General features: G+C 35.4%; 1 protein-coding gene across 1 annotated transcript in view; it reads left to right on the top strand.

The window, feature by feature from the left end:
* The window catches only part of LOC149076767 (glutamate receptor ionotropic, kainate 3-like), a 133,155-nt gene extending 112,502 nt beyond the window's left edge, over positions 1–20,653 (top strand). The window contains exons 10-15 of the mRNA XM_089244429.1: positions 648–854; positions 3,186–3,547; positions 7,999–8,197; positions 11,139–11,364; positions 14,913–15,160; positions 19,386–20,653. Coding sequence (XP_089100555.1) covers positions 648–854; positions 3,186–3,547; positions 7,999–8,197; positions 11,139–11,364; positions 14,913–15,160; positions 19,386–19,547 — 1,404 coding nt within the window. The 3' untranslated portion in view covers positions 19,548–20,653. The remainder of the gene's footprint in view (positions 1–647; positions 855–3,185; positions 3,548–7,998; positions 8,198–11,138; positions 11,365–14,912; positions 15,161–19,385) is intronic.
* Positions 20,654–26,513: the final 5,860 nt, after the last annotated feature.

Here is a 26,513-nt window from a genome sequence, read left to right as displayed (position 1 = left end):
AGAATGAGATTACAAACTAAAACCTAGCTCTCGCGGTTACTGTTATAGTGACAAAATTTCGAAAAAATTTGTGCGCAATGAAAAACCACAAGTTGCGTTGAATCAGTACGTGTATCACCACCGGCGCAGGGTGCAGAGGAAGAAAGAAGATCTTATAAAGGAATTGGTGGGCTAACCGCTCGGTTATCTCGGTCCGCTGTGCAGGAAATCCCGACCGAGCGGTTAGTGCACCAACCCCTTGGTGAGGTCACCTTTTTTTGTCCGAGTCCTGCACCGGCGTTTGTGGTGATATAGGTACCGTTTCAATGTCATTCGTGGTTTTTATTGCGCAGATTACTTTTCAGTGTATAAAAAGGCGTGTTACTATTTGAATTCTTCGAAATTTGGTTGCTGTAACCATAACCGCGCATACACCTATATCTCGCGAATTTCATTAGCATTAGTTGAATTTTGTGGCTGCTATGAGCACTTATTGGCAAAGTTATTCCCTAACCACCTTGTAGGTTCGTTTCAGCAAAAACACTTGAGCATAGAAAAAAATTGGACTTCTACCTTGTATATATTTTTTTAAGGTTGGCGTGATTAGAATATGTTATAAGTTTGTTCTCAAGAGGAATACCTCGATTATTACTATTTTACTTTTCCAGTCCGAACCTTACATAATGAAGAAGAATGCGCCTGAAGGAGTCGTCTTAGAAGGAAATGACCGCTACGAGGGATTCTGCGTGGACGTGCTGAACGAACTCGCCGAACTCATAAACTTCAAATTCGCGATCGATGTTCTCGATCCCCCGGGATATGGCGATAACAAGACTGGAGAATGGGACGGGATGATCGGGAAACTTCTGAAAAGGGTAAAGTGAAACGGAAATGATCATGTTAACAATTGTGTAATAATGGTTATTGTATAATTATGTCCACGGCTTTTCCTTGCTTTAGAATAGAAACTAAGCTTCGAAAAATTCATTCATTTGTAATGAGAAGCGCAGGAAAACAACGTGTGTGTTGTAACAAACAGTCATTTTATCGCGATGGACTTCAGAGTCGAATTTATATGATTCCGGGAATGTTTTTTTAACCCAATTTACCGTTGATTGGCACGTAGGGTTGACTTTATGATTTTCATTTAGAATTATAGGGAAACCTCCCGTATCTTAAACTTCCCATAATGAACCAATAGTATATTTTACTCGTGCATATTTAACCATTTTCGGTCCTACGTCGATGTGAACTCAGAAATCAACAATATTAGAACGATTCCTTACGGTAATAGGAAGATCCCTGTGAATTCAGCTTCTCAGCAGAACTCACAAGCTATACCAAAACTGCAAAGGGACAAACACCCAGGGGCCTTCCCCTCATTGCGGGGGAGTCGCTTTAAGCACGTAACGATGAGGTATATATTTGAGGTGAATGAAGAACGAAATGTATTGAGTAATTTTGAGTAAGTTCTGTCAGATTTATGTGAAATTGTATGAATGAAATGACCATATATATCTACACTATCAGCCCTTTATTTACCTTCAAAGTCCCTTTATTCAAACTTGACTTGACTTACTCTACTTAAGCTATGACGTATGGGTTTCTTTACTTTTTTCCCCCCAGTCACCTTATTGGGGAATTTATCTGTTGTGGCTTCAATTTTTGCAATTTTATTTGAGCGTTTCAAGCTCTTTTATAGCTCTACGGAGGTTATTAATTTAACTGGTTAAGAAAAACTGGTGGCAGATGACAGCACTACACATAACAAGCATTACAGAGAAACAAAAAAAACTTCACGTCAGGTTTCACTACACGTACACGCACATTCGCGCATGTACCGATTCGTTGGGGGTTCCGCGGGGGGGGGGTGCATGTGTGGTGTAGCAGCAGAGTAGTAGCTAGGGCCTCCAAAAAATGGCTCGGGGATCCATGATGTTCTTAAGTCAGCCACCTCGTTGGGCAATTTGCCTGTTGTGGCGTTGTATTTGTATTTGTATTTATTTAAAAAATAATAATTTCTTTTTAATCCGAAATAATGGCGGCTATACTCAGTGAAGGTTCTACTGCACTTCGCAGGATTAATTTCGTGATCATTCACCCAAATTAATAGCGCAGTTGAACCTTGTTAAGACGAATTTGCTTAATACGAATTAAATATTTTTACGTTTGTGGACTAATACTACTACTAAACCGCACATGCACCTTGTACACATTCCTCTGCGGAATTTCCAATTACTCGGTACATGCCGGAACGTATTTTATGAGTAAATGCGTGGGCTCAAAGTATTTATGTTGTCAGAGCTTTACTTGTTTCATATTATAATTAATGGTCATCGGTCTTCTATATTTGATGGCAAAGTGAAGATGGCAAATACTTGAATTTCTACAGTTGAATCTCGACTGTAGAAAGTTCACCCTCTTCGATTTGAAGGTACACTTACGTGTACCTCACTTTTAACGGTTCTAAGAGGTTTTTCTATAACGATACCTTTTTCAGGGTTAAGACGTGTCACCTAACTCAAATAATTCTAGTAAAGATATCGAAGCAGAGTAATCAATTAATTTATTTTTAAAGGGTATTGTGACATAAAATAAACAATCAATCAGAATATATTTTTTAATAGTTAGTTTTAGTTTTGGCTCAGGTGTGAAAAAGTCACAGAAAGTATTTTTGGTTTGAAATTAGGAAATTATATATAATGTCCATATGATATAAATGCGTGCATAGGTGTATCGTATATGGAAAATACATTTCTCGTGTATTTACGTTCACGGACGAAATATTTCGTTCAAACGCAAGTGTGGGGGGGGGGGAATAAATGTAATCCAGTTCTGTGTTTTCTTTCCCCTCTCCTCACCGTCGTGAATTTTTATTGTAACCCTATGAACTGAACTTTTCTCCAATTTTTTTCTTCCTTCCCTCCATTGTTTTTCTAACGTGCGCTTTGGATAGGACAAGGTTACCATATTTATCGGCGATTCATCAAATAGAGATAAATAAATTTGTTGCCAGAAGTTTGTACGGGAAGTGGTTGCATTAATACAATGATTTGTAATTTTAAAATCGTGATCGGATATCGGTCTATGTATGTGTATATAAAATAATCTCTAAGGTTATATTACTGCTTACTTTTCATTGTATGTAATCCTGTTGCTCAAAATAAGCCGTCACAACTTAGGGAACTATTTAATCTCGTTCACAGGAGGCAGATCTGGCCATAGCTGACTTGACTATAACGCACAAAAGGGAGAGCGTCGTGGACTTCACGCATCCATTCATGACTCTGGGAATTAGTATCCTATTCAAGAAGCCAGTCAAGGCACCACCAACACTTTTCTCTTTCACTCAGCCACTTTCGCTGGAAGTCTGGTTCTACATGGCAACCGCTTTCCTGGGAGTCAGTCTATTCCTGTTCATCACCGCGAGGCTCACTCCTTACGAGTGGGTGAATCCACATCCATGTGAAACAGAAAACGAAGTACTGGAGAACCAATTCACTTTGCTGAATAGTTTTTGGTTCGTCATGGGTTCGATAATGCAACAGGGTTCGGACATCTTACCTAGGTATCCATTTCTCTTCTGATCACAAAATCGATGCTGACAATTGCGAACAATTATTTTCGTGTAGTTCTAGACATTTTTTTGGATGACATACAAATTTATTGGTCCGTACTGAGCGTTAGCGTATTGAATTTGTGATATGAAATAATTTTGTTAGGAAATATTTTTAACCTAATTTCGGAAAATTTATCGCCAACAATTCACCGCCACACAATTCACTGACATTCACTGGTAGGAAAATTCACCAATAAACAATTAATCGATTAAGGCCGGTATTCACCGACATGGTTTAAGCTATAGTCACAATTTTTTGATAACAGATCGACACGGATTCGTTAAATTCAGGTTTTTAACTAATCTATGTAGATCCCTTATCCAAAAATTGTGACTACAGTTCAAACCATGTCGGTGAATACGGCCCTAAAAGACACACGTAAGTGATTGGAAAAGCAGGTTGAGTGAGCTAGTGATTGATCAATCGAGTCAGAGACAGTGATTGATCAATTGAGTCAGGGATAGTGAGGGATAGTGATTGATCAATAGAGTCAGGGATAGTGTGGGATAGTGATTGATCAATTGAGTCAGGGATAGTGATTGATCAATTGAGTCAGGGATAGTGATTGATCAATTGAGTCAGGGATAGTGATTGATCAATTGAGTCAGGGATAGTGATTGATCAATTGAGTCAGGGAGTTAGTGAGTGAACAGATGAGCAAGGTAATTACCGAGTTATTCTGTGAGTTGCCGAATGACCCACCCACTCGGTCATTCAGACTCACTCTTCCATTCGTCATCCAGACTGTCACCCTCCCACTCGTCATTCAGACTCACTCTCCCATTTGTCATTCAGACTGTCACCCTCCCACTCGTCATTCAGACTCACTCTCCCATTCGTCATTCAGACTGTCACCCTCCCACTCGTCATTCGGACTGTCACCCTGCCATTCGTCATTCAGACTGTCACTCACCCACTCATTTGGTCACTCGTATGGTCACTGACCCGCTGAATCGTTCGCTCACTCAATCACCCGTTTACCCAATCAGTTGATCAATCATACGGTCACTCACTCGTTCACTCACGCCCACTCACTTGATCACTTATACGGTTATTCACTTACTGGATCACTCTACAATCACTTGATCACTTATACGATCTCTCACTCAATCGATGTCTGACGCTGTCATTCATGCGATCCCTCACTCGGTCGCTCACCCAATTATTTGATCACTTATACAATCACTCACTCCATGGATCTCTCACTCGGCCGTTCATACGTCACTCACACGGTTACTCAGTCGCTTACTCACGCGGTCACTCATGCGGATACTCATACATCCACTCACTCGTCAGTCATAAAGTTATCCACTTGCTCACTTATAAGGTTACCCTCTCACTGTATATTTCGCTAGGCAATTCATAATTTCATTTAGTCTCTCAGTTGTTCACTTATTCGTTCACTTGCTGAACCACTCGGCCACTCACAAACTGTTGTCGTTGAGTTTTTCCAGCGGTGAATTTTCCTGTCAGTAAATTGCGCGACGCCGAAATGTTGGCTGTGAATTTGCCATAAATCATTTGTGATTAATAATAGTAAATATTTCTGATGGCAATACTAATGCGGCATATATTCTTATATTTAAAAACTGAAAAAAGCTTTAATGAAAAGTTTCACTAAACATTTCTTTAAAAAATCTGAAAATAAGAACAAGAAGATAAGCACATGATTTACGACAAATTTCAAATTGTCCCAACACCTCGAAAAAATACTTTAATTACTCGAAATAAGCTTACAAGTATTTGATTAAGGGGAAAAACAAAGTTAAACGTATTTAATGCCGTAAAAAGTAAAATGCAAATTTATTCGAGTATATATATAATACAACGAAAATATATTAAATTATTAAAGCAACAAGCCACGAGAGATGAAAAATCAAGCGAATTTGTTCTGCGGCTGAGACTATGGAACGTTTCTTAATGTGTTTATTTCCGGAATCAGAACGCCTGCAATTTATACTTAATTAGTTTTAACGCAAACAAGTTTTTTTTTTGGAATTCAAAACAGATTTTTGTTGTCTCATACCTTTTAACAGGGTGAGGGAAAATCATGGTGAAAAACCATGCTCTAATAGAAATATCATTAAAAATACTATTTCATTTATCGATTTATTCCAAATATTGTATACATGCTCTTGATTATATATGCTATCCTATGCTGGTATAGAGTTTCTCATATCTTAGATACTCAATTTTCCGTAAATTTTCAAATAAATGCATTAAAAACAGCTTGCACGGAAGCTAATATACCATGATACCAAAGTAATTGAATAAAAATTTATTAAAAATAAAGGAAATTGTTTCAATTCATGAAATGAAGCGAAAGGTTGAGATTTCATTGACTCCAATCTTATTTGAAATTAAATTTTAAAATTTAAATTCTAAATTCCAAACATTTTTTAAATAAAAATCCAATTTTAAATAAGATTGAGTTAATGAAATCTCAACTTTTTGCTTCATTTCGTTTCCTTTATTTTTAATAAATTTTTATTCAATTACTTTGGTATCATGGTATATTAGCTTCCGTGCAAGCTGTTTTTAATGCATTTATTTGAAAATTTACAAAAATTAAGTATCTAAGATGTGTAAAACTTTAGACGAGCATAGGATAACACATATAATCAAGAGCATGCGTAAAATATTTGGAATAAATCAATGGTCAAATAGTATTTTTAATGATATTTCTATTAGAGCATGGTTTTTCACCATGTTAAAAGGTATGAGACCCCTTAAAAACGAAATTTTAAATTAATAACACTCAGATCTGAATAAAATTGATGTAAAGTGAATGCAGTCGTGAAAACTAGTATGAAGTTTTGATGCGGATCCAACATTCACGAAAAATATCAATTCAATATCACGGAAAGAAGGGAAAAAGGGCATGTGAATGTGTTTCGGTAAAATGCCGGTATTATCACTATTAACGACGATTATGCATGTTTTACCCAAGTGTCCTTGGTAAATGTAATGGATAATATTAAAAAATTATCACTTTTACCGTTGATTATTCATAATACCCAAACATCATTGCTAAACGAGGCAAATCTCGTACAAGACTCATCACATTTGTAGGTTGTATATTATGCGTAATCATCATTTCGTATTGGTAAATGTGATAAATCGGTCCCATTGCCGTGATAACACATATTATTAAGATGACCATACTTATCAACCAGAACCCAAACCGGATATAATTAACTCGGATTTAACGAATTTTTCCGAACATCGCCGAAATACTTCCTATACTTTTCTCCCCATTTGACGAATTCTGAAATCGGATCTCGATAAACAAACTGCCATTTAACAAATTTTACGATCGTGTCCCAATACAACAAACTCTTCTTTTACAAATTCCTCGATTTAATGAATTTTCGTAAGAGTTTTAGATTATATTATAGAAAAAAAAAGTTTTATATTATGCAAATCGCGGTCAGTGATAACTTTTTTTTTCAGTATTTATCAAATTCACCAACGACGTTTGGGTATTTTACACGACTTATCAATCTTACCAAGGCGATTGGTGATTATGCATAATAATCGATCGTTATGTATAATAACCGATTTATCACATTTAACTTATTACTCACATCGTAACTTGTAAAAATATAGATTTTATGATAAATTACTTTATGTTGTTTATACCTTACAGTGATATATAGTGCAATTTTATGCGCTTTATTTTGGCAACCCCGAAATTTCTCGGGCTCATAAAACGTGCTTATTTCGGCATTGACGGGCCCAGCAAGGTCTGTACAACGGTCTTTCCCTGATAACACGTTTTCCTCCCCCCCCCCCCCACGTCTTGTCAATAAACTGACAGTGGGCGGAGTCAGTTTCTGTTCAAAGTCCGATAACAGAAAGAACACGTTTTTTTCTTTCCCCTTCCAGGCAGTATAGGATTATTGTGTACAGCATAAATAACAGAAAATGATTGGTTTTTCCCTCTGCCTTGTTTTTATTTATTATTTTCGTTGTTGGGGAGACGAGGAAGCATTTGTCTGCTCATGCCCAACAGAAAGAAATTTTCTTCTTGAATTTAAAATAATTGGTAATTTCTAGAAGGTTTAGTGATTTCTACTGTGGAATTTATAATGCTGATCAGGAAAATTTAAAAAACCGTTGATTGAAAGGGTTGAACATTTCTTAACACTTGAAAAAAAATGTCGTATTTTTTTTTTAATGAAGTATGTTCTTTCCCGATTTTCAGCTGATGCAAATTGAAGGGTTTAGGGAAAGATATTGCATTGAGAAAATCAACTTAACAAAATATCTGCGCTTGTCTATGCTAAAATAAGAGGTTTTTAAGGAAGGGCAGATAGTTCCCTATGTCGCTTGAAGGGTTAATGTTGATAACACATTTTTCATACTATTCGTTTTGATTGTTTTATTCTATTTACAGGGCGGTTTCAACGCGCATTCTCGCCAGCAGCTGGTGGTTTTTCACGATGATCATGATTTCATCGTACACGGCCAACTTAGCCGCTTTTCTCACATCTCAAAGGATGACGTCACCGATCGAAAGTGCCACCGATCTCGCCAAGCAAACCAAAATTGTTTACGGATGTGTATCTGGTGGTTCTACGCAATCTTTCTTCAAAGTGAGTTTCACACGTCTTATATCCACCGTATACACAGAATGTTTCACAAAGGACTGTTTTACTTTGAAACGACATACATTGAAAACAATGCTTGAATGATGAAACAAGTAGTTCGTTTAATGCGCAGTTTCTGCAATTTCAGTTATGCTGGCATGTGAAATTAGTTACCACTTCGGCTAATAGATGATGCCACAATCTCGACGCAGTGTCTTTTAAACAATGTGCGAATTTTTCCTTCACAAACATGGGTCAGATCCAAAACGATTCATTTGAAATGACTGCCCTGATTAGAGCAATGATATGATTCGAGCATAGACTAGAATTTAAAGCCACTTTCTTGAAGTGCCTCTAATGCAATAGATGCGTATGCCTCACAAATGAACTGTTCAAGCTGATACAGCGTTTGAAAACTGTTAATGTGAACAATGACCTTTAAATAGCCCCAGAGAAAGAAGTAATGATATAAAAAAGACTGTCACGTCGTCTATAAACTAAAATTGCAATTAATTTTGCAAACCGGTAAATTTAAAATTCCAGACCATCCAACGAACCACTTGTTTCAGCTTTCTATCAGTCAGTGTAATCAGGTTATGTCATTTCAATGTTAAAAATGTTAAAAAGTCCCATTCTAAACAAACTGTGGAAACCCTACTTCTATTAACAACTTTCCCCATTTACAGAACTATAAAACTTATATCCGTATGTCGGAATTCAAGAGCACCATGTGCCAAAAGAAAAAAATTACTGGAGAACCGTGTTTTTAAATATTTTTTTTAGTATGGGTCTATGGAGTTCATACTTTTATAAAGTAAATATCTCTGTTATTTATTAAAATAGGACTTACTATGTGTAAAGTAACGAAAACGCAGCAAATTAATAACGTTGTCTCAATATTGACGAAAATGGAATTAGTACCCTTTACCTCCGGCATACAGATCATACCTCTTGAGTTCGATTGCAGTATTCACCGCTTTACATTTAAATTATGTAGACAAAAAAGTTGATTGCATTTTCGCTCAGACTTGAAAATTGTATTAAGGTATTCGACTGCATTTAAATGTAATTTTGGAAGAAAATATTTTTTTCACAAGCTGTATGTAAATTAAAATTTCAAAAAATTTACACTTACATCAACAGATTTGAATGTACCCTATGAGAACAACGCCCAAACCTTTAAATTTTAGTTCATAACCTGCATCATTATTAGCTGCATGTACCGTGAAAATCTCAAAACATTTCAATCGTAGAATTTTTTGCAATCGTATTTAGAATATTATGTAGAATTAATATTAATATTATATATAAATGGATTTTGATTTAAATTTGTCATAAAAATGACGTTTTCATGGAAAATGCCAAAGGTAGTCCACAAAATCTGACATTTTTTTCACCATTTTGAGGTACGTTCTATTAAAAAAAATGGTATTAATGTTTCCTTTAGTACCATTATATAGAAAAGCGCTAAGAAAGGTAGCCGGTTACCTTAAGCATAAGGATACCAGGAGGAGCCATTTGCTTTTCTTGTTGATAGAAAGAAGTTTTTGTATGTTTTTCAATGTTAGAAAAGGAATCGAAAATTTGAAAACTGTGTTTCTAAAGATGAATATAAAAATGAAAGTAGTTATGCAATATACAGTAGAATGCGGATTATCCGTCCTAATGTGGTGGAGGAGCGGGTAGGATAACAGAAAATCCGAATAGAGCCAGAGTTCTATAAATGCTCATTTCTTACTCACATCATACCATTAAAACACTATTTTAATACCAAAAACCTCTCCTATACATATTTTGTGACTTCTTGGTACAGGTCAGTACTTTATACATAAATGTATACATAATGTAAATGTTTGCACTGTACTAATTGGTTATGTACGCTTTAAAAATTTATTTCAGAAAAAAAGAAGGCCAAGAATATAAATATTGTTACGAAAATTATGTAAATAGTTCATATTTATCATTGTATTTTCGCCTATAAATAGTCAATATCTTATGTAAAAATAAAAATTAACGCATTCCTCTGTAAATATTGCCAAACTGGCAACAATCGTAGCGAATTTTGGCGACAGTCTCAATCATTTGGCGGCGCCAAGAAGCCGGATAGTCGAGATTCTACTGTATTTTGAAATTAAGGGCAACTGCTGTACCTTGAGCATAGTGAATTGAATCCCCAAATTAAAAAAAATAATAATAATACAAGTCCCATATCTTATTCTTCTAAAACCCTTGGCATCAACATTCACATGTTAGAAAGAACTGGATCTCTTAATGTAAGCCATAACTTCGAGGAAAAACATTAGGTAAGGCATATGTCATGAAAAAACAAAATAGTGAGTATACTTTTTATATATTTGAACATAACTCGTGGGTTTTTATCTTTTAAAGTACTGCATCGTAATTTAGGGATGGAAGTAAAACTTACCGAATGAAAAGTATCAGCAAAATAAACGAGTGAATGTATAAAAGTAAAGATGCACCATTTTCTGTCGATGTCTGTTTTCTACAGTGGAGTCAAGTGGATGTTTCTATATAGTTTTCAATATTTTTACTATCAGAATATGAATTTCACACGCGTATTTTTATAGTTTATTTATTCATTTTAAATGAGGGCATATTCACGAATAAACAAATGTTCTTTGAATGTGCAGACGCTTTTGCCGCATTTTTTCGATGGATATCGCTGCTGTAGATTGCATTTCAAAGGGAGTATATTAGTATAAATATATATCTCCTGTGACGTAATAGAATGAAATAGGCGGAAATAAATAAACAACCGGATAAAAAAATCTATATGTTTATTCTATGGAAAGGAGAAATATAATATTTAGAATAGAGAAAAACAAAATGCTTTCCTCGGATTCGTTTCATTTTTAAGCCCGTGTTTTGTGTATTTACCGAGTTTGTTTGTTGTATTATTTTATTTACTTTCTGTTATATCCCGTAGAATTCGGAGTATCCCATATACAAAAGGATGTGGTCGTTTATGGAGTCCCACAGACCAAGTGTTTTCACGAAGAACAATCCCGAAGGCATCGAGAGAGTCAAGGCTGGAAATTATGCATTCCTCATGGAATCGACTTCCATAGAATATCAAATAGAAAGACAATGCGAACTCACTAAAATTGGAGGCGAGTTGGATGCGAAGGGATACGGGATAGCCATGCCCCCCAGTAAGTCATTCATTCTTCGAACAATTCCATTCAATGGCCCTTCATGTGTTTTATCTTTTAGTTTCTCCATGTTTTATATGTCAAGCGACTTGCTTATTTGTTTTATTTTACGACTGTCGGCGTATTTCCTAAATATTTCTTTCCGTAAAAATTAGTGAGTTCGAACCATTTCTTCGATTAAAACTAGCAAATACAGACAGACAGAGACAGAAAACCGCAGATTAGGTCATGTTGCAGGTATTTTTCTATTCAAGAGTTTTCCCTTTTTTTTATCCTTGTCTTACCCATATGAATCGTTGGTGATAGAAAAAGCTTTCAATCGGGAAAAAGTATTAAAATGGCGCTCCCCTAGTTTAGGTCAGGGCCGTCTTAAGAGTATCATGGGCCCCCGGGCCAACTGATTTTTCTGAGGCCCTACAGAACGAATTCTCGAAAATTTCAACCAGATCTCATTTTTGTGAGGCCCCCGGGCCGTGCCCGGGTGTGCCCATGCCTTAAGACGGCACTGGTTTAGGTATGTAATTTCTTGTATCAATGGTCATATATGCACTGAGATACAAAATTTAATTTCTTTCCCCTGTACTTCTAGTCAAAAAGTTTACGTGTCACTCCTTCGCCCCAAAAAAAAGTTTCTTAGTGCAATATTAGCCCACATATTTGAAGTCAAATACGTATCAGTATTAGGGTTGCATTTGAGATCAGAAAATGAGGGAAAGAGCAGTATATAAGAAAAGTTTGTTCTATGTTGTTATTCAATTCATTTTTCAGCGGTTTTCTGAATTCCAATAGGGTATATATATAGGTATGACTTACATTAACTAAACTAAGGAAATTAGGGTAGTTAATGTAAGTCCTAACTTCGAGGAATAACATTACGTAAAGGGTTGGAATTTAGGGATCAAGTGGGGCCGTATAAAAATTATTTTTTTCATCTCGGTACAGTACATATATGGACCCTAATGAAATGAATGGAGTACATACAATTGTCCCGTTATTTGAGTACTTTTCTTATTGAAAGTATACTTCTATCTAACCCAACCGCTGAAAAGATAGAGTGTATAATGATAAGACTGTGCACCCCCTGTAATGTACAGGGTAATTTATGCTGATCGATTGATGCAGCGTAGATGCATGATATACGCGTATATCATACATCGATCAGTAAATACATAAAAACCACCCATCACACGTGTAGGTCCTTTGGAAGGTGAATGTGCTACTATGCTGCAATTTTAGTGAATAACAATGAAACCAAGTGAGTACAAGGAAAACAGATTTCACCATTATACTTATATCATCAGCAAGCATCGATTGAGAATTTGTCATTAATACACCCACTAATACCATAAGCAGTCTTCCACTAAGGTTGCCTCAATTCAAGGTGTAAATGTGACCGTCTCACGGTGAGACTCTCACCTTTGAGAAAATCTCTCAGCAGCCGGTAAACAGACATTAAAACATTTAAATTTTATACTGATGAGAATAATTATCAATTTTCAGTTTCGTCTTTAGCATCCGAGTGGAGCAGTGGTAAGATGTTCGTCTTAAACTATGAAGGTTACCGTCATGGTCCACGGGTTCGAATCTTAGGCATGGGACGTCAGAAACAAGTTCGTTACCTACCAAGCCTGGTAAGACCACAGATAGGTGGCGCCTTCATTTTCCACCCAACTCCACTGGTTGGAAATTGCCGTATGGCGATGTATGATCGGAGTTGGTGTGCGGTAAAGTAGCTTCATCTTTAGAAGATAGGTAGCAGCATGTGAACACATACATGCCCGAAACATACATAGGTTGAGTTCCATTATAATTAGTCCTCCCACCTGCCTCATCGGAGGTACATGTGTAATGGTAATGAATTTTCTGTATGAGGAGAGCGTGGGGGTGGGGGGTTGGAGTAGCACAGTAGTAAGGTGCTCATCGATCACCATGAAGGTCACCATCAGGTCCGATCCCAGGGAAAGGCGACGAAAATTTCTTACCCTATCAGACTTGAAGTGATCGCCGATACACGGTGCTTCAATATACCCTTGCCGAAAGTCCCCTCCCCGTTCAAGACGAGGACTTTCCCAAGAGAGGAAGATAAAGTTCTGCATGGCGATACGACCGGAGTTGGTGAGCAGTAGGTAGAAAGAAAAGACTGCGTGTGTCGTAGTAAAATAAAGTCTCAGATTTTCAATAGGCAAGACTACATTTCCACAGAATGAATTAAAGCTTATGAACCGGCGAAATTTCTAAATCTAGCCATGACTTTTGGGTCATTGTTGCTATATTCTATAAAAGTGGTGCAAACCTTTACTTTTTTCCATGTTACAACGACACGAGCTATCGATCCGTGGAGCATGGTTCTAGGCAATTGCACTATCTTCCATTTAAGAACCAACCCCATCCATGTTTCTGAATGCAATATAGGCAGAGACATTAAGACTTCAAAAATCACTGGGTATGAACGAAAGAACAGCGTAAGGAAAAAAAGTACAAGCCTATTCCACGTGTCGTACGCTGTTATTTTCCTTATTTTCGGCGATTTTGAAATCAAATGTCTCGACTAATACCTTACTTCGATAAATGCATTTTGTTTGGGGCTTAGCAGAGACGGGCAAAAATTTTATAGCTGAAAATTTGAAGACGGGCGCTTATGAAAAATTAAATTTTGTATCTCAATGCGTATACGCCCTCAGTAAAATAAATGAAAACTCTAAAATGGAGAAGGTATTTGAATATTTGATATATTTAAATGATTCTATAACAAACAGTTTTAAAAATGTATATAGACGAGAACTTAAAAATTCATAAAAACCGGAAAAATAACCGAAATAAAAAACGATTTGTAGGTTTAGTATCGCTAAGGACACGTGAATTTCTTTAAAACAGGAAAAAATAACTAAAAAACAGCTGATAGGTGGCGCTGACGAACACAAGTCAAAGAAAAGATATGCAAATAACGAACAGAATGCTTCCAAATCGTTTATTACAGCAGTATGTGTTCCACATGACCACCACCACAGGATATAACATATTGCAGGCGAGTCACGAATCCAGAAACGGTAAAGTGCAGCAGGTCCACATACACGGTTTACAACGGTGAACTGATTGTGGATTAGGAGCGCAAGTTCTTATAACCGTCTCATTTACATATTTCCACCGAAGTCACTCTTACCAGCGTCACCTATCGGTTGTTTTCTGAGTTATTGTTTTTTTCTTGTCTTTCATTCTTTGTCGTTCATTCTTTTTGCCTTAAAAGTATGGAAAATATTGTAAAGTTCAGATTTTAATACGTTAGTGAAAATATATTTCCTTGACAACAATAAGAATGATAAGCAAAATTCGGGAAATAGTTTCGTAACGAATGATTATGAACTATTTCCGTAAATCAGGCTTTGAACATGGGTAAGAAATTAAGCAATCATGCGGATTCCAGAACAGTGGTATAACTGTTTCGTAATCATTCGAACTTTTTTCCAGTGACTTTGTACTTCGAATTTACCAAGTTCGACTTTTGTTCGTTATTTGTAAACGTTAATTGTTTTTCGATTTGCGCCTCGTAGATTCACCATTCCTCGGCATACTCAACAGCGGCGTGTTAAACATGCAGGGTAGAGGAAGGTTTCATATCCTTAAAGATAAATGGTGGAAAATGAGTGCGGCGGCCTGCGAACACGAAGGTCCTCCGTCGGCAGAGATGGGTATCGGCAACGTTGCTGGCGTCTTCCTTGTGGTTGCCGTTGGTATCGTCGCTGGCATCATTGTGGTCATCTTCGAATACGTTTGGAAAGCAAAGAAACAACTCGACAGGGTAAGCGAAATATATTAATTCATTTACTCGCTACAAAATTTTTCAATACGAACAATGGATAAATGGTGACTCATGGCATTGATAGTGAATAAACTCATTACAGTATGAATAGTATTTACGATGGAATTAGGGTTTTATGCATGAAAATATAGTCGACATTCGTCATGACAATCCCCTCCTTCCACTGAAAACGGATGTTGCACTGGGAGTTCGTTCATAACGAAAGTTTAAAAAAAAGCAACTTCTTAAGAGAATTCATATTCGGACGGAATGAAAAAAAGCAGTCGCAGGGAAAATGCATCAGGTTGGAAATAGTAGTAAAATTGTAAAAAAATTAATTACATCCAAGTACGTATTTGTATCAAATTCTCCAATATCAAGGGTGAAGGTCGAACACAATTTTGGCAAATGGAAAAGTCGAATTTCTTACATTTATTTGCGGAAAAAAGAGCGGTGTAGCCGAGTTTGGACGTTGCATTGGATTGAATGGTCTTTGTGTGTCGTTATATTGGCCGAAAAATAGCATGGGATGAACAGGACAATATTTGGGACTCATCCTACAACTGGTCGTTATAGTGTAACTGTGATAATAACGCATGGCCATTATAACCAACGTCGATTACGTATAATACCAGATGTAAAACGGGGAAATACAGGACAATGCCAATTACCATCAAAAAGAACGCCAAAAGTGAGCAAAATTGCCAACTCGTTTTAAAATCACAGAAAAGTCAGAAATCGCGGAAAATGCAGTGCCACTTTATAATGCAGTGAATTAGAAAATAAATATGACAAATATGTGTGAGATGAATATTCTTAATTGTGTAATCATAATGTAAATTTGAGATGATAAGATAATTTAATCGTTGCTTTGAAGAGTAAAAAAGCAGAGTTGGTTTTGTTGAAAATACGTGAGAAACCGGACATTTTTGTTAAAAAGTCGGGACAGTCAGAAGAACAGAATGTTCCGAGATAAACGTGACTTATGGTCACCCTACACAAGAGTGAATTTCTGTTAGGGAGAGGAGATTCATCACAAAAAGTGGGAAACTTCCTTCTTCCTCAAAAACCCAACTTTCTTTTCCCCTCTAATTGATTGTGTGATGATAAGCAAGGCCCAATAAGGAAATGGGTTGCGGTGGTGGTTAGAAGATGTCAAGAGAAGTTCGACCGTGTAAAAGAAAATAAAGTTGGGGGGGGGGAGGAGCCAGTTTATTACCACAGGAGAGAGTATATTTCCGTTTTTAATGAATTTTTAAACTTTATTTGACATAATTTATATTATATTGGCATACTTATAGTAACTACAAATTTTCGAAATTTCGTGAATCTGGTCATGTCAAACCTAAAAGTGTCACTTCTATCACGCGAAATTCTTTTTTTCTAATTACTGCAAATTTTTCACATACGCAACTTTAGTGACGCGGAGGATCTCAAGTTCATATATAATTTCTTGCAATGTCATTTGAAACATTGGGTTTTACAAAGAATGGAAGTAAAATAGCTTGGAGTAAAAAAAAAAAGTCAGTTTTTTCCAATAATTTATTGATTTCATTTCTGTTCGGTTGTTGTCATTAAACTTTTTCATTGAATTTATGAATACATTTATTTTTTCGTATCTCTACTTGCATTAAATTCTGGGTGGTCCGGACAAACGGCTTATGGCATTTAAATGAGAAAGTTTCAAAGTTTATTTTTTACTCAAATCCATTTTACTTCCATTCCTTGTAACACTCATGTTACAAATAACCAGGCAAGAAATGTTATATAGGTGCGAGTGTAGAAATTTTGCAGTAATTCGAAAAAAAAGAACTTTAAAAACTTTTGTTTGAAATGTTTCGAGCCGTTTGTCTTTAGCTTCAACAGTTTTTTCGTATTTTTTTTTTCAAATAATGTCAGGACACCCTGTTTTATTTATCTCAATAACCTGCTATTCGGATGATCAAATAGTACCTATTAAAAGTTAACAGCTGCATCATTTGCACATCCAACGAGACACTCTTTCAATCATTTGACTCTTTCAGTTGTAATTTTTATCGCTAAAGCATTTATATCAGAGCTGCACAATTTTTTCATGCCACGGGTCCGATACGCTGTATTTCTGCAGCTTGTGTTGCAGAAACCATACAAATAGTGACCATATGACTACGTTTTGGGCGATATTCCGTAATTCCGGCCGTCCTTCATTTTTATGAAATGTCCGGTTTTTTGTCCCTTTTTCAACAAGGCTTTGTTGATTTTTTTAAATGAAGAATTGCGATTATTTTTCATGACTTTTTATTACATTATGATAACTATGACTTTAGCATAATTAATTACAGTCAAGTAATTATATTCATCTCTGATATTTGTCAAACGCGTACTTTTTTGGTGAATTTGGGGTAACCGATTTTTCAGAAATTTTAGCGATAGTGAGTAACTTTACTTGTCTTTGAGAATTTCTTTTGCTGTAACTGACGATTTCACTTGCCTTTTACCTGTTTTTTTTTTGTTTTTTTTTGGCTGCAATTACCGATTTTATTTAGCTTTGACAATTTTTTAGGCTGTAAATGGCAACTTTACTTGCCATTACAACATTTCTATCGATATCCCGCATTTTTATGAAAGAAGTATGGTCAACTTAGGTATTTATCGTGTTGTATGTATTGATATTTTTTATCGGAACAACTTTCGCTGGTCGAATTGACATCCTTCGTGAGTCTGAGGTTGTGCACTCCCTCCTGATTGATAAGCTCATGAGAGAACAATAGGGAAACGCAAGTATATTTAAAGGCTCATGCATCGATCACGTCGAAATATCATCGCTGCATATACGCATACATGACTACCAATCACGTTTCTTCTCCAACATTGATCGAAACATATCAGTAATCAACGTGATAAATAACTGCACAACGACGCTCATCTTGACTCAGAATCACTGTAGTGGAAAATTAGAAAGAGTACATAGCTGTATTTGACTGTTATTGCCCTCACATTTATCGTTTTTCTGCCCTTACATAAAAGGAGAAGTCATAAAATTTCGAGAAGGTCATTCCTCTCCCGCTCTCGCAATAGCATACAAGATGGTTTATGGTATCGTCATCGATCCTATCAGTAATGGGTCATCCAAAAGCTGTTTTGCTCTTACCTCATTGAAGTAAAGAGGGGAAAAAACCATTCAAATCTCGTTTATTTTTAAGTTCATTGTTTTCGAAATAAGAGAGACGAGAAAGAATAAAATTTCAGTTTATGCAATTGGTTTTGAATTTCAATTTGAAAAAAAAGAGAGATTTGAGAGGCTCCATATACATTGTTTGAATAGATATTCTCCATCATTTCAATTCAATAATTTCTATGTTACAAAAATATTCTATTCTATTTCGAAGAAGCAATGCGAAGTGAAATTTAATCAATTGTACGGGATCCCCTAATGCCAGCAGATGTTAGGAAATGTCGGATCGTGTGTGGTGACAGCATTCACCACTGGATGCACTGTTCGTGCGTTGGAGGAACTTGGCACGTTTTGCCGCTCAAGCAAGGCAGTCACGCGGTCCGCTTGTATTGTCCAGTTCTTGGAGGTTTTGTAACTTTAATTGTGTGATAGATGTTTAATTTTGTTTTAGAATTGGGAATGAAGTGTTTGCCTTCAACTGTGTCTCACTCCTTCTAGAATAACTGGTGACCCGGACGTGATCAATCGCGCAGACAGCATCATCCAGTAGTGGACGCTATCACCAAACGTGTATTTTTTACTTTACAACTCGATGATGACATTATTAAAAATTATAATAAGAGAAGAGACACAAAAAATGTTATTTAAATGTAATTTTTTATGATTACTTTTTCTTTTAATAATTGCAAAATTATACAATTTCAAATGACTCCTTGGGCTTCGTACTAAAACAAGACCGATGATCTGTTTTGATACAGATTCAAAAGTGAATTGAAACTTTTTTTACATTAATAGCTTAAACACAGAGCACATAAAAAATTCCATGCTAAACAGTTTTTTCTGTCGTTGCCGTTACTAGTTGGTGTGAATTAACGACATTTATTTTTTATGGGATTTAACCAAAGTTTGTTAATTTGAATTACATATATTATGATGATTGCTTCATAGGCTGATTATTTTCTGGTCGTTTTGGTCCGGAATCTAGTTGTTTTTGACGAAAAATTTGATTAGAAAATTGTATTACTCTAGGAAACACGAGTCACAAATTTTGTTGTTTTTTCTTCTTCTTAGGAACCGATTCCGTTCATGCTGTGGCGTGATCTCGTCGACATCCTACGAGGACGAGGTTCGACTCGTCCCGTTCCTAAAGAATCCGAGGACCCTTCCGTTGAGAAGTTGCCTATGGTCAATCTCAGGACTAATCCAACAACAGAAGCAGAACTTTTCTCATGACCACGGACAAGGACACTCTCACGACAAACATGCCTTTGATGAAGAAAAAAAGAAATTCCTCGTTTTCATTAATATATGTGTATATGTATGTATGTAAAATCATTTCCTCTCCTTGTTTATTGAAACATTCAAGAAGGAGGGAATGAAATTTAAAAAAAAAAAGAGGCTCCACTCCTGAATATTTGGGGAAAAACACCATACAACGAGCTTTTATCAAAAGGAGCAAAATGGGTCTGATAGTAAAAACATTGTGGAAGAAAAATGTGAAAAATATTTCCCTGCACTGTGTCCTTCCCGATCTTTAAAATATTTTTTGAACATTATTTTAATTAAATATTCATTTTTTATACATATATCTCCTTGCATTATAAGTTGTAGTGTCTTATCCAGGGTTATTTTCGAACTGACTGGGTTAGATAACAATGAATTCAAACGTACCGGAAAATTCATTTGACTTCAAAATAAATAAATATACAAGGTGGGTGAAATGTCCACGACACATTTTAAAAATTAAGAAAATCAACAAATTGACATATGAAAAAATTGTGGTTTGCACCACTTATCATGGCGTAGAGTTGTTTTTCGTTTAGAAAATTGGAAAAAAGGTTCAAAACTTCACTCTTAGATGACGCTTTATCACTAAAAAAATTGAAATAACACATAAAATGCAACCCAGTGCATAATTAATATCTAATACGATTTGGGTGACATAAAACTATCACATTTCAATGTGAGCAGCGTTTCTAGCTTTGCATATAAACTGGTGAAAGAGAACTTATATCTAAATTTGGAAGTTTTATTGAACCCAAATCGTAATAAAAATACACGTAATTATGCACTGTTTGCGGCCCAACTCATGTGTTATGTCTAGTTTTTGGTGATACAGAGCCGTCCGTGAGTGAAATTTTGATCTTTTTGTAATTGATCAAGGAAAAAACTCCACGTCTGGATAAGTTATCTTGCTCGAAATTACCTTTTTTTATGGCAATTTGATGATTTTTTTTTATTAATTTTTAAAATCTGTCATGGAATTTTTGAATACCAATATATATATTTTTAATCACAGAAATATATATATATACATGGTATTAAAAAAAAAAAGACATCTCGCTGAACATCACAAACATTCTTCCGTATGAGATAACACTGAACAACACATTTTAAAAAACATTCGGCGTCCGAAACAAAAATAGTCATTTCTAATGTGATTCGGTGTGCTAAAGACGAATTTCTCCATTAAAAAAATAGCTAGATTGGGTACGGTTTTCTACGGAACTGCACATTTAATACACGTACAACAGCACAAGACACTGCATTGAAACACAACATGAGTATAGAAAGCAAAACAAATATACTTGAATAACAATACAAATACAGTCATTCGACGCAACTTCTTTTCGTTTTGAAGCCAAGGTTAACTAAAAATTTTTCCCCTTATAAGTTACCATTATCATTCTGTAGGAGAGGCTAGAAGGTTTTCCCGCCTTCCCCCATCTTGTTGACAAACATTTCCGTGCTTAATGTCGTGATCAGTCGGTAGTATTCGGTGGGATTCGTGCACGTGTGCAGCTGCGTTTGCAATGACCTTCCTTTCGTGAAGGCAAATGCATAACGGAAAAAAATATCTTTCAGTTGTCCAGATTCAAATTTCTTTTTTCCTGATAGACCTTTTTTAAAGGAATCTATGAAACGTATCGCGCATTTGAAAAAAAAAAAAAAAAATTGTACTTTATCATATATGTTAGATTAGACAGTTCCATTCTAACGCCTCACAATGCCTGAACAAAAGAAGAACAGGAAAAAAAAAGTCCCGTTTTACAATAGAATAAAAAAAATTGGAACGATTGGACATTTTGCAAAAATGTTTTACCTGTCGGTCATTCGTACTGTTTGGCCGAACGATTTGTATGGCCACCGCACATACAAATGGGCTTTTTTTCAGATGCAGCTATATCACTAAATTATCCTTATCAGAAACCCTGAGTCCCGATGTGATCACATTGAACTGCACATGGACTCTTTTCCCAAACTTCTAACGGATATTTATAGAGGCACATCATCAAAAAACATGAAAACACAACACACACGCAAATACATAAAACAAAACAAAAATGCATAGATAAAAAAGCAAATGCGTTACAGCACAATGGATCATTCATCGGCATCTGAAGAGTACTTTGCTTTGCACTGCGCTTGTACTGGAAATGAGGAGCATCTCATACAATTGTCCAATAGTAGTCAGCCAGCTGGCATCTAAGTTGATCCAGTAATTTTCCACTGGTAAGGTTGTTCTATGGTCCTTACCACTTTTCCACCGAACGATAACGCTTGTAAAGCTGTTAGAAGCTGTTAAAATATCTCAAAAATAAGAGCCAATGAAACGTTTTAATGGTGATATTCGTGTTCAGCAGGTCGAAATAACTCGAAATTGTGTACTTTCATGTCGGACGCAATTTCATTGTTTTTTCAGAGCAATTAATTGATGAAACGTGCATCGAAATATACAGATTCTATTCAGCCTGTCGTCTAGAAATGGGAAGTATAATCTAATTCAAAAATGGAACTGGATCAATTCCAACAGCTTCAAGTTACTTTGTGTGTATCAACAATCCGGGAATTTACGATTCTAAAGAAACGCCTACGGCAGCGAGGAATCGGGACCACGAATTTCTATATTTCTGTTCTATTCATAATACGTACAATCCTCATTCACATTTCCCATTCGGATCATCAAATATTCATACTTCGCGACTCGTTCCATATTTTGCTCGTCCCTTTTTACAAAACAATTTGTTTTACTGATGAAACTAGATAAAATGTGTTTTTCATTCTTTTCCGTCATAACCCGTTTAAAATTTTGATACTTGCATTGAAATCATGTAAAACTTTACGTTCAGGCTTTAATTTGTGAAGAAGTTGGTATTTTTTTTCAACGGACTTCTCATACCTTTTAAAAGTTTCAAAATTCATCAAAAATCACGCTGTCTCTAAGTAGAAATATCCTTGAAAATATTATTTAACCATTGATTTCTTCCAACTCTGCTATACATGTTTTTTGATTGTATACGTATTATGCCAGTGTTGGGCAAACGTTTTAGAAATGGGATAGAAAAATAAAAAAAGGAAAAAAAAATTGGTTTGTCGGAACATATCCTGATTCGTGATTGGTTTTTTATGCTTCTTTGAAGTGAGGTGGCGGGATATGTGCTGTGTTCTTTTTTTGAATACTGCCAAGATTTCATTGCAAATCAGACGCAATGGTTTATCTTTACCAAATGTGAAAAAAGGTATATTTTAATAACGTCATGCATAAGCAAAAATTTTAAACCATTTTCTATTCAAATCCTCACAGTTATATTTTGCATATGTAAAAAATGGAACACTCCCACTAAATGAATTTTTTTATAAACATTGAAATTGAACATTTCTATACTATTGTTTTAAAATTTGTTGCTGGCCGAATAGAACCTTTAAGTTGGTCGTAGTTTTCTCATCGCTATACTATGCTATGCCGACGCATTGTGTTTCATTTGTGCAATACTTACTTTTTTTGCAAACTTTCAAACATCAGAAAAAAGTTACTCATTAACTGCGCATGTGATGAAATAGCTATATCAATATGTAATTGAATACATTGATTCAAAATAAAGAAAAATGTCTAGTCCATCAAATGAGGCAACATATATGATGCCCATTCATACATACTTGAATTATAATTTTTTTTTATTAAAATTAAATATAATTAATAAGCTAATTATATTTTAGTTTTTTTTAAATTTTTTTTAATTTTCGAATATTAAATTCAATTTTAAATAAGATTGAGTCAATGAAATTTCAGTATTTTTCCTCATTTGTGTGATGCTGAATGGTTTTCTTTATTTTCAATCAATTTTTCTTCAATTACCATCAATTACAACGACATCGAAAATTCTACGAACTTTTGTCGTCACAACCGAGGTTGACATTTTCAAGACCTTTTTTGACATAAAATATAATCAGAGGCAATCAAATATCTCATATGAAGGTTTTGTTACTTTATGATTAGGGCGACTAATTTGATCGAGAAAAATACTGAAAATTGGGATAATTTATACTGAATATTGCCAATTCTTGCACATGTTGTCAAACAAATGTTGTTTATAAATAACTGTCGGCGAGAAAAATATGTTGCAGCAAGACTGCTAAGATGTATAGTATTTCATGGGAAAGGTGAATCTGGCAAATATTTGAGACAAATATTTTTGATCATCATATTCATTACAACATAACTTATAGGTTAAAAAATGTTAATTACCAATTAATTATTAGGTTATAAAATAAAATGTTAATTACTTTCATTCCAGATTCTCGTAAATATTAGAAATTAAAGCAAACTTCGTTGAAAAAAAAGGGACATTTTTATAAGTCCTGATAGTACTGGTTGTGGGCAAAGTACGGAAATATTTCGTATAGTGGTCATGTCAATGAGTCAGATAAATCAAACATGCAACAAATCTTTCTTTTTTTTCAGTATTAGGTATAAAAAAAAAACAACAGACGAACATTCCCTGGATGTTATCAGCTCTAATCTCAGAAATTTCTTGAAAAAACATTATTAAACAAAAGCAAAAGTGACGAAAACTTATCCTTATATCTCAGGTGATTTTCATCGACATTAATGAAAAAGTAAGGCTCATTGAGATTATTCTCTATGGGAATGATTCCGGACTACAATTTATTGATGCCATTGCCGAGTTGTCGTTGTAACCGAGGTCGTTATAACGGAGTTTGGCTGTACATTGATATCATACTATTTTATCATGCACGTAAAGTGTAAAGTGTTAATAATACATTTTTCTGATGTTTGAAAATTTGCAAAACATAAATATCAGACACGTGGAGGGCATTTTGCTTGAATAGTATCATAACATATACTAAAAATTTGTACTAAATTTGAAATCAATTCATGTGGTTAAATAAATTTTTTAATGAAATTTCTTCTTGAGCAGGGTTTTTGAGGCTTTTTGACCATGTTAAAGGTCAATTCTTTGATTGATTAGAACAAGTAAAGATAATTTAATTAAAGTTATTTATAAGGTAAAATATTAATCAGTAATTAATTTAGATTAATCACAGAAATAAAACCTCAACAAATCAAGTTTTTTTGATTTCCAACTTCATTATAATACATATGAAAGCACATTTCGACATGGGAGTGGAGCTTTTTTACGACATGACTAAGCGTCTGGCCTTGTAACGTGCCTATAAATACTAACAAACCCAAAAAAAGTTTATTACCAAACCAGTGGGTACTGCGAGTCATTTAAATAGAAAGCAACGAGAAGAGGAGAATTTATTTGCTCTCGTGGTTCTTTTGCACTGGTTTCTCTACATACACACACACGAACACAAACACGTACATAACAATAATGAAAGAGATCTCTATTTTGCTACCCATTGATGTGAGATATAAAATATGTAGATGATTGTCTAATAAATTTATATTTCTTGTACTTTTGCCTCATTCAATTTATTTATGAAGCCAATCACACACATACAAACATGTGAATTCAAGATGTTTCTAGTCAAATTTTGATTTGCGATGAATTTTTTCCCGAGTCTGCTTCCTTGAATACAGATGCGAAGAGTCGTAATAAATAGGGCAAGAGTATTTATAATGAATCAATGACACATTTTAAATATTCGTAAAAAATCAACCGACAAAAAAGTGCGGCTTGTAGTAAAATGTTCATCATATGGCGTAGAGTTTTTTTGGGTGAATGCAAAAAATACCGTGCTTGACAAATGCTTAGGAACAGTATTACTTTATCTATCGATAGACATCCTTCAAAGAATTGAAACCTGGCACATATTTAATAGGCATCCATCCTGAATATCTCTATAATACAAAACAAAACAGATATCGCCACAGGCAAAAAAAGATAAGCAAAAGAAAAAAAAAGGTGCTCCTTGCAGCAATTGTAAACGGTTACGAAAAGTGCTCGTTCTGCTGGAAATAAGGATACAGATATGAGTTCGTCAGTATGAAGTGTGACCTCAATGGACACTGATGCACATTTGCCATCTGTTGTGCATCATGATGTCCACTAAATTTGCGAGGAGAGCTTGAGGGATTTTGTCCTGTTCGTCCTTCAAAGAGATTTTCAGTTCCTCTATGGCTGAATGGTTGAAGGAGCGTTATGTCTTTGAGCGATACGTCAACCAAGTGCATCCCAGGCGTGCTTAGAGGGATTTAGGTTTGGCGAATATGCAGGTCATAACATGCGCTCAATACCTTCGCTTGTTAGTGTGTGAAACACTTCTTTTGCCTTATGCGGACGGGCATTGTCATCCATGAACAGAAAGTCTGGACCAACTACACCTCGGAAAAGACGGACATGACCAAGGAGAATGTCGGTACAATACCGCTTTGATTTTACGATACCTCCATAATACACTCATGTCCATAAATTAAGGATAATGCCAGGTCCGGCAAATAAAGGTTCAGAAACAAAACAAACGTTACTTATTCATAAAGCCAATTTATTAAACAAAAGATAAAGAACAAAAACGATGGTGTATGTATGATAACATTCATAAAAACTACGATTTTTGCTCCCTGGAGCAATTGTAAAAAATATCTCCTTTACAAAAACTTACTATTGCATGGTTGGTATGATGGTTAATACATTGTATGTCTCCCATGCGATGAAATGCAGTCCATACAACGCCTAGGCATGCTGAGTATCAAATTATGATCTTGGGGAAGATCACTCCACTCAGCAAGCAATATTCTCCGAAGTTCCAGTACACATGTAGGAGGTAATTGACGGGCTGCAACTCGTCGGCCAAGCATGTCCCACACATGCTCTATCGGATTCAAGTCAGGTGAGAGTGCTGGCCATTCCATACGGGTTATATCCTCAAATTCAAGGCATTCGTTTACGATTTTTGCTCGGTGAGGACGGGCGTTGTCATCCATAAACA

This window comes from Pholcus phalangioides, unplaced genomic scaffold, assembly GCF_987345545.1.
Source record: "Pholcus phalangioides strain wild (caught in Gottingen) unplaced genomic scaffold, Ppha-v1.0 ptg000015l_1, whole genome shotgun sequence".
NCBI classification, from domain to species: Eukaryota; Metazoa; Arthropoda; class Arachnida; order Araneae; family Pholcidae; genus Pholcus; species Pholcus phalangioides.
This window is presented reverse-complemented; position numbering and strand designations above follow the sequence as displayed.